This window comes from Rhodamnia argentea, chromosome 3 (assembly GCF_020921035.1).
Source record: "Rhodamnia argentea isolate NSW1041297 chromosome 3, ASM2092103v1, whole genome shotgun sequence".
Taxonomy (NCBI): domain Eukaryota; kingdom Viridiplantae; phylum Streptophyta; class Magnoliopsida; order Myrtales; family Myrtaceae; genus Rhodamnia; species Rhodamnia argentea.
Genome location: NC_063152.1, coordinates 4778648 through 4792290, shown reverse-complemented (window position 1 = coordinate 4792290; position 13643 = coordinate 4778648). Strand labels below are relative to the sequence as shown.

Sequence of the window (13643 nt, the reverse complement as noted above, 5' to 3'; positions counted from 1 at the left end):
GAAGCGTTTGGTGAAATGCTTGAGCGACATTGACACGTTGTGAACTACCAATACTGCTGAGGGTGAAATGAGAGCTTGTGCCCACCATGAATGGCTACTGCTTCGACCCCTTTTAAAAGTAGATACTCAGGAAGGGTTATCCACATCGGCCTTCTTCTCACAGAATATAAGAACAGGGGGTGGGGTTTTCTGGAGGCGCCTGAGAAGGTAAACGATTTTCGCCTCCTGTTTGACATGGTTGACCTCCTGAATGACATCAAGATTTGCAGCACCTGCTCTACCAACGTTGACAGTGACGGGCTTAACCAGAGCACTTCTTGCAAAATTCTGTATTTTGGTAGGCATAGTGGCAGAAAAGAGGAGCGTTTGACGTTGAGCTTTGACGTGGTCCAACACCTCCCTTATATCATCTTCAAATCCCAAGTCCACCAATCTGTCAGCCTCATCTAAAGTAAGGTACCTGGAGAAAGCAACGGATCAGTACAGTTGTCCCCACAAATAGCAAGTTCAAATAACCAAGGCAAAAGTGCATAAATAGAAAATTGCGCAAAAAGTTTCAAATGAAGAACTTTCAGTTCAGTGATGTTCCATAACCTCGGGACAGAAGAGGCAAAAATAAGAACTCAAAAAGCAATCTCAATCGAGATCCCATGCTGCGCTATGTAACCTTTGAGTTAGCATTGATCACTGGAATCCAAACGGCACACATAGAATGCAAGCAAAAACAGAAAGCACGAAGAACGAACATATGCTTTTTCAATGCAGATTCATTAGTTATAGAAGATTCGACGTGGTAGCTTCAGAGTAGGGACAACAATTAGTACTTGGCAGTTCCAGTCTGCTGTCCACTAGTAACTACCTACATAGCAAACCAATCAAATTGCCAACGCATGATCATACAGCAACAGTTGTATTCAAAGAAAGCCAGATGTTGTGGAAAGCAGTGCATAGGTTCAAAAGGTGTTGTATAAGGATGAATTAATGGATTTTACCTGCAATTGTCAAGGTTCATCTTTTTCTTTGCCAGCATATCCTTCAATCTACCAGGAGTAGCGACAACAATGTGCACTCACTTCCTCGCAACCTCCACCTGCGACCGCACATCCACTCCGCCAATACAAAGCAGAGCCCTCAACTCTGGATAACCGGCCTCTCTCATTGGAACCAAAAGCTGCTCTATTTTTTCATAGGTCTGTCTGGCGAGCTCTCTTGAAGGGCAGACAATCAATCCGAATGGTCCTTCACCGTGTGCAATGGGCATCATCATCTCCTGCCGAAGAGCAATCATGATGACCGGCACACTCGAAAACCAGAGTCTTCCCTGACCCCGTGAATGCAATCCCTATCATATCTCTCCCCGTAAAAACCACGGGAAGACCTTGCACCTGAATTGGCGTCCGCTGCACGATTCCCTTAGCTTGCAACATCTTCAAAATAGAGCCTGGAAACCTCATATCCTTAAAATTCTTTATCGGCGGCAGAATATCTTCTCCGTGGACAATAATATGCCCCTGCTTCTGAATCAAATCACACTGCTTTGTCGACATCCTCTGAATCGGCAGATGTGGCTTCCAGCCGGTCAAGAGCACCGAGGACGGCGCTCAAATGAGTGGGGAAAAATGACACGGGCTGAGATTTTCGTGCCCCAACCGGTCGTGCATATGGCCGAGATGATCCCCAAGACTTGCAGTGTCTTAATCCTTTGTCTAGGGTTTTCTACTATATTCTAGAAGGTTCGGGGACGGGCGAGACGGTAATTTGCCTAGGGTTACGGAACCTTCCTACCGAATGTCGATAGTTGGGAAGGTAGGAGGTGCGATCTTAACCGTTAGATGATATGGAGATCTACGGTTGTAATTCAAGACCCCCTACCATATAAAGGGGAGTCCTCTTTGTTATTTGACATCCACAAACGAAATACAAAAACATTCCTCCCAGAGTCTCTCTCTCTAAAACTTTCTCTCCCTACGATGATTCAAGTGAATCAAAAACAAAAGTCTCCTAGCCTCCGGCCCATGATAGTACACAAACAAAAGTCTCCTAGCCTCCGGCCCATGATCCGGCCCATAATAGTACACAGTGTTATGAAAATAGAGCAAGTCATATCGACCGACCCGCTAAACATGCGCTGAACTCGATGGACGCTAAATATGACACTGAACTCGATGGAATAGGCATTACTTTCGTGACACAGGTGCACACAGTGCTATGAAAACAGAGCAAGTCATATCGACTAGCTAAATATGACGCTGAATTCAACGCATTAGGCATTACTTTCATAGCTAAATATGACGCTGAATTCAACGCATTAGGCATTACTTTCATGGCGAGGGGACATAAACCAATTGCCGACTCTAGTTAGCATCCAAATCAAAAGAAAAACAACAAGCAATACTCAGAATTGGCAAAGGGAACAACTCGTTCAAACCCTATGACTCGGAGAAAGCATGTCTCAGTCTTCTTTTTAACCACTAAATTTCCGAACCAAGATCCTCGGGAGTGGGGGAAAGGGAGAATCAGAATGTGCAACTAGAGGGACTCACTGGAAATGTAGTGAACGACGGAATGGAGAACCGAGAAGCACAGTATTACCCTTCAATTCCAGTCAGCAAAAAGCGACCGCTCTTTTTCCATCTAGAAGTCAAAGAAAAAAACGATGTCCTCGAGAGCAACCGATAGTGGTGACGATTGCCGCGGTGATGTAGGAGCGAGTGACGATGGGCATCTGCTTGTCCCGTATCTCCAGTGCTTGAGCCATCTTTCCCCCTCACCCTCCAAACGAAAAACCAAACCCACTCTTTAGTTTTCCCGAACCCAACCAATGACGATGACCAGCTCCACTGTTCTTGCTTCTTAGGTCGTCGCCGCTGAGAGTTTTTGCGAAACACTTGTAAGAGTCGACGGGAAAGAAGAGAGAAAAAGGTTCGAATGAAGAAGACGAAAACTCAATTTGTACGTGATTCTACTTTCTTCGATTTCACCTTCGTTTGAATTTTTGATTGTCTAACAAATGTGTAAAGCTTCAGCTTTTCTCATACTTTCTGATAAACAGAGAGAAAATGACAAGCGCCAGGGAATGGAAACCGCGCATGTTGCGCATGAGCCAATAGAGTTTAGGAGAATAGGCAAATAAGTATATGGGAGATAGTTTTCGTAACTCTGTGTATTTATGCTCCATTTATACTCCTGATATTGGCAGGAAACACCTTCTGCACTATGTACAATCGCGCAAGCTTCGGAGCAGAAATGTTAATCTCTTTAAGATGCCAGCAGAAGATATCCTGAAGCGTCAAGTCCTCAAGGCAAGGAACCGACGAAAGCAGCTTTCCAATCCATTGATCATCCTTGAAAGAAACTCGCACAAGAGACAGTACCTTTAGTTTCGGAAGCAAGGCGGTAGAAGGAATTACAATAGCACTCTCAATTTCGAGATGCAACTCCGTCAATGTCTCGCTCCTAAACACTTGTGAAGGTACCAGAAAGCGGATATCCGGCTGAGTCCGCACATAAAGGCAAAGGTGCAGCTTTTGTACACTGTGCTTGATGGCAAAACATATCCAAGTATATATGGAAGGCACGTCTTGACGAACAAAACACGACAGAGAGAAAGAATTTACAGCTGACATATCACGAAACATCAAGCACCTCTCTACGAACTGGAAGAAACACTTTCTATGAGGGAACTCCAATTCATCGAACGCCAGATTAGGAACAAAAGCCCACAAATTCCTCCACTTCTTCGACAAGACACCCGTTCTGACGACATCCTTCAATGGCAGAAAACTAAGGATGTGGTGGAGCAGTCCATCAGGCAGATCACACAAGCTACCGACGCGGCCAGCTTCCCTAACGGGTGGATTTCTATCCATCGCTCCAGCAAGGAAACTAAATGAACGTCCCTACTGTTACAAAAAAGGGAACTTCAAACCCTACGACTCGGATTCCGAACAGATTAAAAATAATAATAATAAACCAAACATCCACATACGAAAAAAATCTTGGAAAAATGTAACAAACCCACTAAAGATCAAGCTAAAATCCGTAGACCCAGTGCCAAAAACCCACAATTAACAAGCAATGAATAGCCCAACACATACCGTGACTATTCACTTGTTAAGTAGGATGACGAAGTTGTCCCTCTTGGACAATTTGACTCGAAACAATTACAAAATATGAGTAGTCATAAAACAAGTATGGACTTAACCAAATTACGGATGTCAAATGCTCCCGATATGGTAGTCCTAGTTCCCATGCTTTTACAAGATTGACAAAAAATTAGGTATCGACACACGTGAATGAGTTCAACTACTTATAAGATGTTCCGCTAAACGGGTTATTCTTTTTATACCTTTTATAATTTATCTTAATTTTCAAACTCTGAATGTGAATGAGTTCTACTACTTATATGATGTCCCAATAAACAGGTTATTCTTTTTATATTTTTTCTAATTTATTTTAAGTTTCCAGTTTTTTATAATTTTTTGCTTCATTTTCCTTCTTCTTCTTTTTTTCTGTCTTTTAAATCCGTTTTTTTTTCTTTGCGAAAAATAAATAATTTAAAAAGTCGGTTAGCCCTCGCGTGACTTAGAAGAAAAACAGAAAAATAATAATACAAAGTTCAGAATTTCTTTTAAAAAACTACAAAAAGTCTCCATAGTATTTCAATAAAGGGAAGGAAAGTTTCTCTGAGATTATGTTGTGCAGCCAAATTAGCTAGTTTGAAAGAAGATTTCTTCGGGTTATTTCAATATCCATCTTGAGTCGGCATGCATAGTGTATTGGATGACTATCATCATGCCTATAAAATTGCTAACGGGAATGCCCTCGTCCTATGTGGCAAGAACGGCGCTGACGTTAACAATTTTTACAATTTTATTCATTTAACAATTGGACAATGGTTTGCGATTTGTTGTGGCTTTTGACCAGTTATTAGCGCATTGAAGCTTTTCTTAAAGAATTTTTCATAATATGTTCGTAGTGTGTGTGTTTTCACTTTAGTGAATAGTCAATATTACCAAAATAGTGATAGTTCGCTAAAAACAAAAAAGGAAAAATCAGATTACCCTGCTTCGTTTCACGGAAAACAAATAAGTCAGGGAAAATGTTTTCCACTTATGGAAAAAACGCATTCAAAAGTGGGAAAGATATTTGTGTCTTTTCAAAGTGGGGAATAGTTTCCCTCATCTTTCTTCCCTCCGTTGCTTCACATTACCTTTTTTTAATCATTTAAAAATAATTTCGCAATTTTTAATATTCTAACATTTTGATATTTTAACATTTAGTCTAACTTTTTTTTCATTTTTCCTTTTTTTTTCTTCTTTTCTTTTTTCTTTCTCTATCGGTTAACGGCCACAACCGTTTGCCCAAGGCGGCGAGGCCGACCCTACCGACTCAGACGAGGTGAGTCCCTCGATGTCGGTGAGCTCGGCCTTGCTAGACCAGCAAGGTGAGCTAGACGAGGGTGGCGAGCTCGACCTCGCCAGCCATCGCCGTGGCCGGTAACGGGCTAAGAAGAAGGCAAAAGAAAAAAAAAAGAAAATTAGAGTTTTTAATTATAAATATAAATATAAATAATTAAAAATACAAAATCATTCAAATTATGGTAGGGAGGAAAATTGAATCCGATTTTTCGTAGCGAACAACGGAAATATTTTCCGGTTAATTTTCATGCTTCAATCGAACACCGAAATATATTTTCATTTTCATGAAAGATGACTTATTGCAAAATATTTTCCGGAAACAACTTAATTTTCGTGAAACGAACGGGGCCTTAATAGTAAAGTCCGACCATTCCATCTATACCAAAGGATTGTTTCTCAACCATATCCATACCGAAGCATTATTTCTCAAGTTTGGAAATGACTCCTCATCATTTATCTTATTTCACAATTGGAAGCATGATTGTTGCAAGACTTAGAAGAAAAAAGTCTATTCTTTTCCCCGGTGCAATCTTTGTGTATGAGGAACATGATGAGATGTTAATATGTTATACCCTTTCACCAATTGACACGAAATGGAATTACATTTTGATAATAAAAAAGGGAGGATGGATATAATAGTTTTTGTAAGACTGGTGTGCAATGCCCTGTTCAGTGACTTGCTTTATAATGTCAGCTACTGGACTATGAACTAAATGTTGGAACTTAAAAGTCCTCTCCGATTAACTATGCGAGGAAGACCTTTTTCATTGATAATCTTACCATCCCATTTCTGATTATGCCAGTTTCAAACAGATTGGTCATCTTCTTTCCTTGATTGTAATGCTCGTTTTTAAATAGTTAAGCCTGTGAGGATACAAAGCAGATCCTCCCACACCATTTCATTCTAAACTCCAGGACTGATCTTAGGGAGTAGTCCTCTTATGTGTTTGTCTTTTCGTTTTTGGTATGGAGGAGAATGCTAATTAACTATAACCAAGGCTGTTGAAGAAGGGGATTCATTTTAACAATTTTTCTACCAGCGACAATGTACAGTCAAATAACTTAAATAGTGGGAATGAGACTTGATATTTTCAAGCTCGCAGGATGCATTTGATGCTTTAAATAATCTTTTTTCTTCTCTTTCTCTCTCACAACCTAACGATATTTGCTTCTTTCGCGAGAGAAGAATCTCAATATTTCAGATTGAGCATAAGCGCCAGCACAGAAGAAAATTATCATGAAACTGTAATTAGAAAATACAAACGACTACTTAGAAAACTTACATCAAGATAACTTACAACTCAGACAAAATTAAAATTGTTCGATTTTATACCAACTCAACTTCGACAACAATATATGTTCAACAAACTAATGGATTCATGATTGCAGATAGGAAACATGGTTTGAATTTCAATATATAGTTTACATTAGAACAAAAGGCATAATACGATTTTACTAATTTAAAAGAACACCGCATATAAGTTAAACCAACTGTTTCTTGGAAACTTAGCGCAAATACGGTATGTGAAGGAGAAAGATGATGAAAAATAATCTTATCGAAAGGAGAGGGGCAATGACAACTATTAATATGGAACCTAATCTTGTGATTGAAGGGTAATTGGGTCAGTTAACATAAAAATGGTATGTTTTAGCCACAAAGGGTAAAGTAATAACGCCGCCCATCAGTAATCTAAGGTGATCTTCGTAAAAAGGCAGTGAAATATTGACAAATATCATTACTTCAACACCGGCCACCTGACCTGACGGGAGCTTTCACAGACTAATGGGACTGCTTATGCGTGTTCGCTATTCATGATAAGATCGATATTTCAAATCAACAGATGTGAAGCACAGTCAGAGTTACTTGATCTCAGATTGTTGAGTTATGTCGATTCTAGTAGATCTTTGCTCCTAACGGGGGGTGGGATGATTCTACGTCGTTCAAGAAACTATAACACTATTGACTAAGAGCCCAGCTTTTATCTCTCACTTATATCCGCAAAGTAATGCCAAGCCAAAAGCTCCTCCAAGCAGAACGTGAACATTGACAATCATGTCTCGCTCAGCTCAGCCTAATAGAAATTCAACTTTCAGACTGCATCCATCAAAAAGCACTCAACAGCATCAAAGGTATTACAGAAACAGAGTCTTACCAATAAATCCACCCAAGCACTTGCACCTACAAGGACCCAGAATCCCAGAAGAACCTGCAAATAGAAAACACAAACTCAATTGCATGTGTATCCAATTCTCCGGGCGAATGACATTTCGTGAACGAAAAATTGGAGGAGTTTATAAATAAACAATACAATTGGTCAAGATAAATGGCTATTTTTTTTACAACAAAAGGGATAAAATTATAGCAAATGATTCTGATACATAAGGTGCCATTCCTCCAATAAGAACGATTCCAGTTAACACAGAGGCGCCAAATAAGAGCTTTTTAAAGAAATCAGCCGCCCTTCCCCTAAAAGAATTCTCTTCAAGAAGCTTGCAGCACCAAGCGAGAAAGCACACGTGGAAAAACAAGTCCAGATCTGCAATCAAATGGGAAAGAGAGAGGTAAAGCTTAAATTCTCAAAAGCATCGACATTTAGGAGACGGAGGAAAACCGAAATGACAGGCAACCCCTTTGCCTCATCAAACGTCCGAAGTGACCGTCTGTCCAACTTTGCAAAATGATATCTTGAATTTATAATACCCTGTAAATGGTGAAGGCACGTCCAATTTTGAAGGATGATCCCATGGAGAAGGGTAAACCTGCTTCCTTTCCTGGGTTCTTTTGTTCTGCCAAAGGCAGTCAGTAGCACATTAATAGGAGCCACGCATACCCAGATTAACAGAGTAGCTCACGCCTGGATAGAGCACGGTGCAGGTTAAAGAGTTCATATACTTTTCCTTCAAGAAATTGGGTAAATCATGCCTACTGACTGAGAGTTTGTAGATTCTTTGAAGATACTCAGGAATACCAATCTCCATTCAACAATAAGAACAGAGGCAATCAGCCGAAAGGAGAACCTCGAGAGAGCAACCGATAGTGTAGGGAAAAATCACAAGGAACACAAGCTACCCTGTGACATCCCACTTTTGATAGATTCCAAATGGTCAAGAGAACCGAAATGGGTTGAAAGCTTACTTGTGATGAGGAGATTCACGTGAAGAGGGAAATGAGTTGAGGACGTAGCCGCCCAAACCGTGTAGAGTAGGAAATTTGAGTACATGTGCGATTACTTGTGCGTACGCAAGGGAAGCCCCAAATTGCAATTATCGAGCATTTTGGGGCTTGCGTATCTGGCCATGTGATGATGGATTTCGAGAAGTGCAAGGGACAAAATTAAAGTTCTAAAGAATGTCCGTGGTATGCGTATATAAGGATTAGTTTGGGTCAACAGATTGTACGTGCAAGGGTAGCCTAGCTAAGGATTGTGGCGCATGGTCTAAAATTAGATTGGAAAGGTGCGAACGCCGAGGCTATGCGATACCGGTAAAGCTGAATCCATATCACATTATAAGGGTTCGTACAATGGATTAAAGAACCCTTAGTGGTAGTACTCCCCAAGCGTAGGGAGGGGCTGGTTATTAAACTTTATTAATAAGACTACATAAATAATATGACATTGGCAATGCCTCTTGGGACGTGAAAAGCATGCAGCTAATCCCAATGAGCCGCTCCTTCCTTAAACACGTGGCATCTATGGCAAATGAGAAGGAAGATTAGTGGAGGAGTGTGGCAATCGGGGAATTAGCCACCAAATCTCTACTACATGCACAAGGACCATGTACAGGGAAGAGTCCTCCTCCCCATATCCCTTGTCATTCACGTCGAAGACCCTCGCAAAAAAGGAAATTAAAAAAAAAATAAAAAAAGAGGAGAGAACGCTGGGTTTGGGGCAGCTCCGTCGACGCTCTCTTGGATGACGCAAGTGACCATGAAGACGATAGGAAAGACCGAGCGGCTGTCTCCTGTTCACCCTTGAAACTAAGGCAATAATCTCTTCCAACTTCGTGTTGAATAGTTCTAATTGATTATAGGAATGATTCAATATGAATGAATTCGGGATGCCCTGGAAAAAGAGTTGCATTAACCCCGAGCTGTGTGCGGGGATGTCGTGGCCACCGCAAGAAGGCCTTGGAGGGAGGCATTTGCCTCGGAGGGAGGCGTCACAACTCTAGATCGGTTTTGTGGATGGTGAAAGGATTGGTCGAGATGAACTCGTGTTCATGACATTCATGTACAAACATGTTCGTCACTCATTTCAACTACTTATGCATGATTTATAACAAGTGATTGTCACACAACGAAACTCATTATTTGGATTTGAAATAACTCTGTTGTTATTGGAAAAATTGCATATAAATATGTTGTTACCTTCCTTACCCAAAAAAAAAATAATGTTGTTACCTTGTTGCCTTGAGTCAATTGAGCTAGCTAATGAGGGATAAGCTTAGGAACAACACGAAATTGGACGTTTTTCTTGCTAGGCCTATAGCTCACTCTTGTGTTATTTTCTCTTTTCAGATTAGAAAACAATGGAAACCCCTCCAACAGGTTGCTTTGGAGTCCCCTTAGAATACAAGGTAAAGAACTACGACATGATTCACTTAGATGCGCCACAACCGAAGCTAGTAGTATGTGAGTTCACCTCATGGGTGGACGAGGGCTTTGTGTCTAGCATGGTTCCTCACATTTTTCATGATGTTTATATACCTATAGACGGGCAGCTTATAGGCCCGTTCCCGTACCATGCTTTGGACGACGCAGATGAGCCACTTGACCCGGGGAACCTTGAGCAGGCGAGCAACACTTTTGAGGGAGATCCTTTGGAGGGGGACTAGTGCTGGAGGGAAATAGTTCTATGACGTCTTTTGAGTTCGGCAGTAAGTAAACAAAGAGGAGTAGTCATCCCAAACCTCCCGGCTATGCCGAAGATTTTTGGAGATCATAATGATAATTGTAAATGAATTTGATATAAAATTGGACTTTTCTAGTGAACCTTTTTGCCTTGAATTCTAGCTTTGAGCCCATATAGTTTACATAGGTCGGATGACATGTCGCGAAATGTTAGTAAATCCTACATGTGGTAGATCTTATCCTAAGCTTGACTAGTCGTGGATAAACCATAACGTGTTAGAATGTGGCACGACCTGGGATGCCACAGCTCTATTTGGTAGCACATGAAAAAGATTCAACAAAAAAAAAAAAAAAACCCACTATCCATTTTACGTCAAGCAATGCGTAAGGTGATTCTCCATATAACAGTTAAAGCAAAACGTGTAGGCAGATCGACTCATGAAGTGCATCTTCTCTCCGCATCCTTGTGAGGTCAATATGTATTCCAAAACAATATAAATGTCAACGGAGCTTTCGAAGCACTCATCTGAGGCAGGGCTTCTTGGTGCAATTGAAGTCATCTCCTATTCAATATTCATGTTGCTTCCGTGGAAAAAGAAAAGAGAAACAAAAACACAAAAAAAATTATAAAAAAATCAAAAAGAAAAAATACTTGCAAAAATTATTTACGTCAACGTAAAATAACCATGTAGAACAGCCAACATCAATTTCTAGCCAAAATTTGCAGGAAGGACTAATTAGCAAATTGTCAAAAAAATTTATAACTGAGTTAACCATCGCACGATAGGTTTAGGACTTCTTGGGCAATTCTATGGTGTTTTCATTTCCATGCACACTCTAACAAAGGACACGGTTACATAGTACATGTTTTTATAGATTTATATATTTTTTCATAGATCCCGCATCTTTAGTAATACATTTAATTTTATTTGAATATTTTCAAAATTAGAAGTGTAGGGAAGAGACCTTTATTTGGATTTACCTACATGCATCTATTTTAGTTGCGTTGATAATAATTAGAGCATGTACCATAAAAATATCTCAAACTTGAACGCTTGTGCCACATTTATCTTAAATTATTTTTATACCACAAAAAACCTTAAATTGGTACATTTGTCTGCATTTATCCCAAATTAATTTTGATGTAAAAAAAGTCCCAAAATGAACACCCATGCCACATTTACTCCAAAATTTGAGATTTTTGTGACTTAAAAAAAATTCGGGATAAATTTGGCACATATATACTTGTTTGAGATTTTTTTTCGACACAAAAAGTTGTTTGGGGTAAATGTGGCGCAGATGTACCAACTTCGAATTTTTAGTTACATGAAAATTAATTTGAAGTAAATATAACTTGAGTATATCAATTTAGAATTTCTTATGGTATTAAATATAGCCCAAGCATATCAATTTTAGAATTTTTTATGGTATTAATCCTAACAATTAATCCCATTTGATTTTCTTTTATGATGGTTAGCTTTCGTGTTTGAATGAATATTGTTTTACATGCTAAGATTCATCATGCTCTCTTGCGGACGAACCATGTTATACTATCAAAGATACATTATTCCATGAATACGAGATTGTTACAGTCAAATCGATTAAAACCAATATTCAGAAGGGCGAAACCGATTCCATCTCCCTCCAATCTAATGTGGTCACTTTAATACTTAAATGCACGAAATAGCAATTTTAAAATTAAAGTGCACCTAGTTGTTGTTAAACTTAGATATATTTGCATGGTAATTTTTCTTAATTGAAATTTATCAATTTGATTTGATTTTATCGATTTCCGTAGTCATAAATCAAAGCCAAACTAATCATTAGTTACTAGGCAAACATGGTAACACTTTTGCTCTAGAAATCTAATTTCTGATCGATAGTTTTTTGAAGAGAAGAAAAGTATTTTTTACTTTTTCAAGTGGCTCAAAAATTATTTTTGAAGTAAAAAAAATACTTCAAAAGTATAAAAATAAAATTACGTAATTAAATAAATTTCTTTTTCAAAAATTACTTTACCAAAAAGATTAATTTTTGCTTTTTTTATTGGAAGTTTTTAGAAATATAAAAAAGATGACAGAAAAAAAAAAATTGCTCGGTTTTCAGTTCACTTGTCCTTCTGTGTATCTCTGATCACTTTGTCTGTACGGCTTCAGTTTCATCAACGCACGCGTTTCTCCTCCCTTCTTTCGCGCCATTGCATCTTCTTCGCAGATCTTCCTCTCTCTCCTTCGCGAAACCCTAATCCTCGGTCGCATTTCGCTTCGTCATCTTCAATCGGACGCCCCGTTTCTCCTGGATCCTCCAACTCGGTTTTGACACATGAATGCCGTTTCGATCTTGGTCGTCGAACGCCGGGATCGAATGAGAGGTCGGTGAAGCTCGTCCGGGATCAGCATATCCGATCGAAATGTCTTGGGTGGGATGGAACCGGACGTCGGAGAACTTCCGTCTCGTTCTCACTTACGGCGCTGAGGATCCGAGCCCCGTCGAGGATCCGACGCGCTCATCGATTTCTTCGTCGTCATCCTCCTCGTCGTCGGGATCGGCGTCGTCGTTGAGCTCGATGGCGGCACGGGATCAGGAGGCGGGGTTGGGGAGGATCGAGCTTGACTGGACGGCGGGCGATGACGAGGATCAGGTGGCGCTGAGGTTGCAGTCGCAGCTGATGGTCGCGATGCCCGTGCCACAGGATACTGTTACCGTGGAATTGAGCTTCCGAGAAGAGGATGAGAATGTTGGTGTCGATATGAGGGTGGTTAAGAGAAGGGAACCGCTGAAGGCCGTGAAGATGAGTAAGACTAGTGGGTCTGGGCAACAAAGCGATGGAATTGGAGTTTTGACTCGGCTATTGCGGTGGAATTTCGCGAATGCGGTGGCTGGCGGTGTCGGCGAGGGTAGTTTGGTGTGTGGAGAACATTGGAGGACCGTGACTGTGATGAGCCTCTTTGGTTGTGGTTTGTCGGTTAGTGCTTATTCATGGTTTTCTTAGGACCTCTAATGATGTTCGTGGCTTAGAGTTTATCATTTGAATGGTAATAGGTTGGGTACGGGATGCTATATGATTCAGATATGAATCCAGGTGGCTTAGGTTGGAATATGGTTCTGGGATTTGAATTTGAGTTATCCGTTGGTGGAATTCCATCAGAGTTCTATGTGGGGATTTTTGTGCTCAGTTAAGCTTGTAGAAGACAAATCACAGCTGGTTAGGTTCTCAGAGAACCTAAGTTTTGTTGGGAAAAAGGAAAGGAAAAAAATGTAGGACTTGTAGTATCTATGATTTATTATTTCCTAGCACTAATTGTGAGCACCAGTTCAACTGTAATATGTAGAAAGAAAATTGGCCATCATGACCAGTCTTAATAATTTAC

General features: G+C 40.2%; 2 protein-coding genes and 1 pseudogene across 3 annotated transcripts in view; 1 reads left to right on the top strand and 2 right to left on the bottom strand.

The window, feature by feature from the left end:
• Nucleotides 1-44: 44 nt before the first annotated feature.
• Nucleotides 45-2758, bottom strand: LOC115730564 (annotated as a pseudogene).
• A 409-nt stretch (nucleotides 2759-3167) lies between these two features.
• Nucleotides 3168-3869, bottom strand: LOC115730565 (putative F-box/LRR-repeat protein At3g44810). The gene has a single exon (XM_030661180.1). It carries the CDS (start codon nucleotides 3867-3869, stop codon nucleotides 3168-3170), a length of 702 nt encoding a protein of 233 aa, XP_030517040.1.
• An 8520-nt stretch (nucleotides 3870-12389) lies between these two features.
• LOC115727865 (phospholipase A I) overlaps nucleotides 12390-13643 on the top strand; it is a 9240-nt gene continuing 7986 nt past the window's right edge. For both annotated transcript variants that reach the window (XM_048276029.1, XM_048276027.1), the window contains exon 1: nucleotides 12390-13237. In XM_048276029.1, coding sequence (XP_048131986.1) covers nucleotides 12683-13237 — 555 coding nt within the window. In that variant the 5' untranslated portion in view covers nucleotides 12390-12682. The remainder of the gene's footprint in view (nucleotides 13238-13643) is intronic.

Excerpts from the sequence above, each read along its gene's own strand:
- LOC115730565 (XM_030661180.1), bottom strand. The coding sequence starts at position 3,869 with ATGGATAGAAATCCACCCGTTAGGGAAGCTGGCCGCGTCGGTAGCTTG.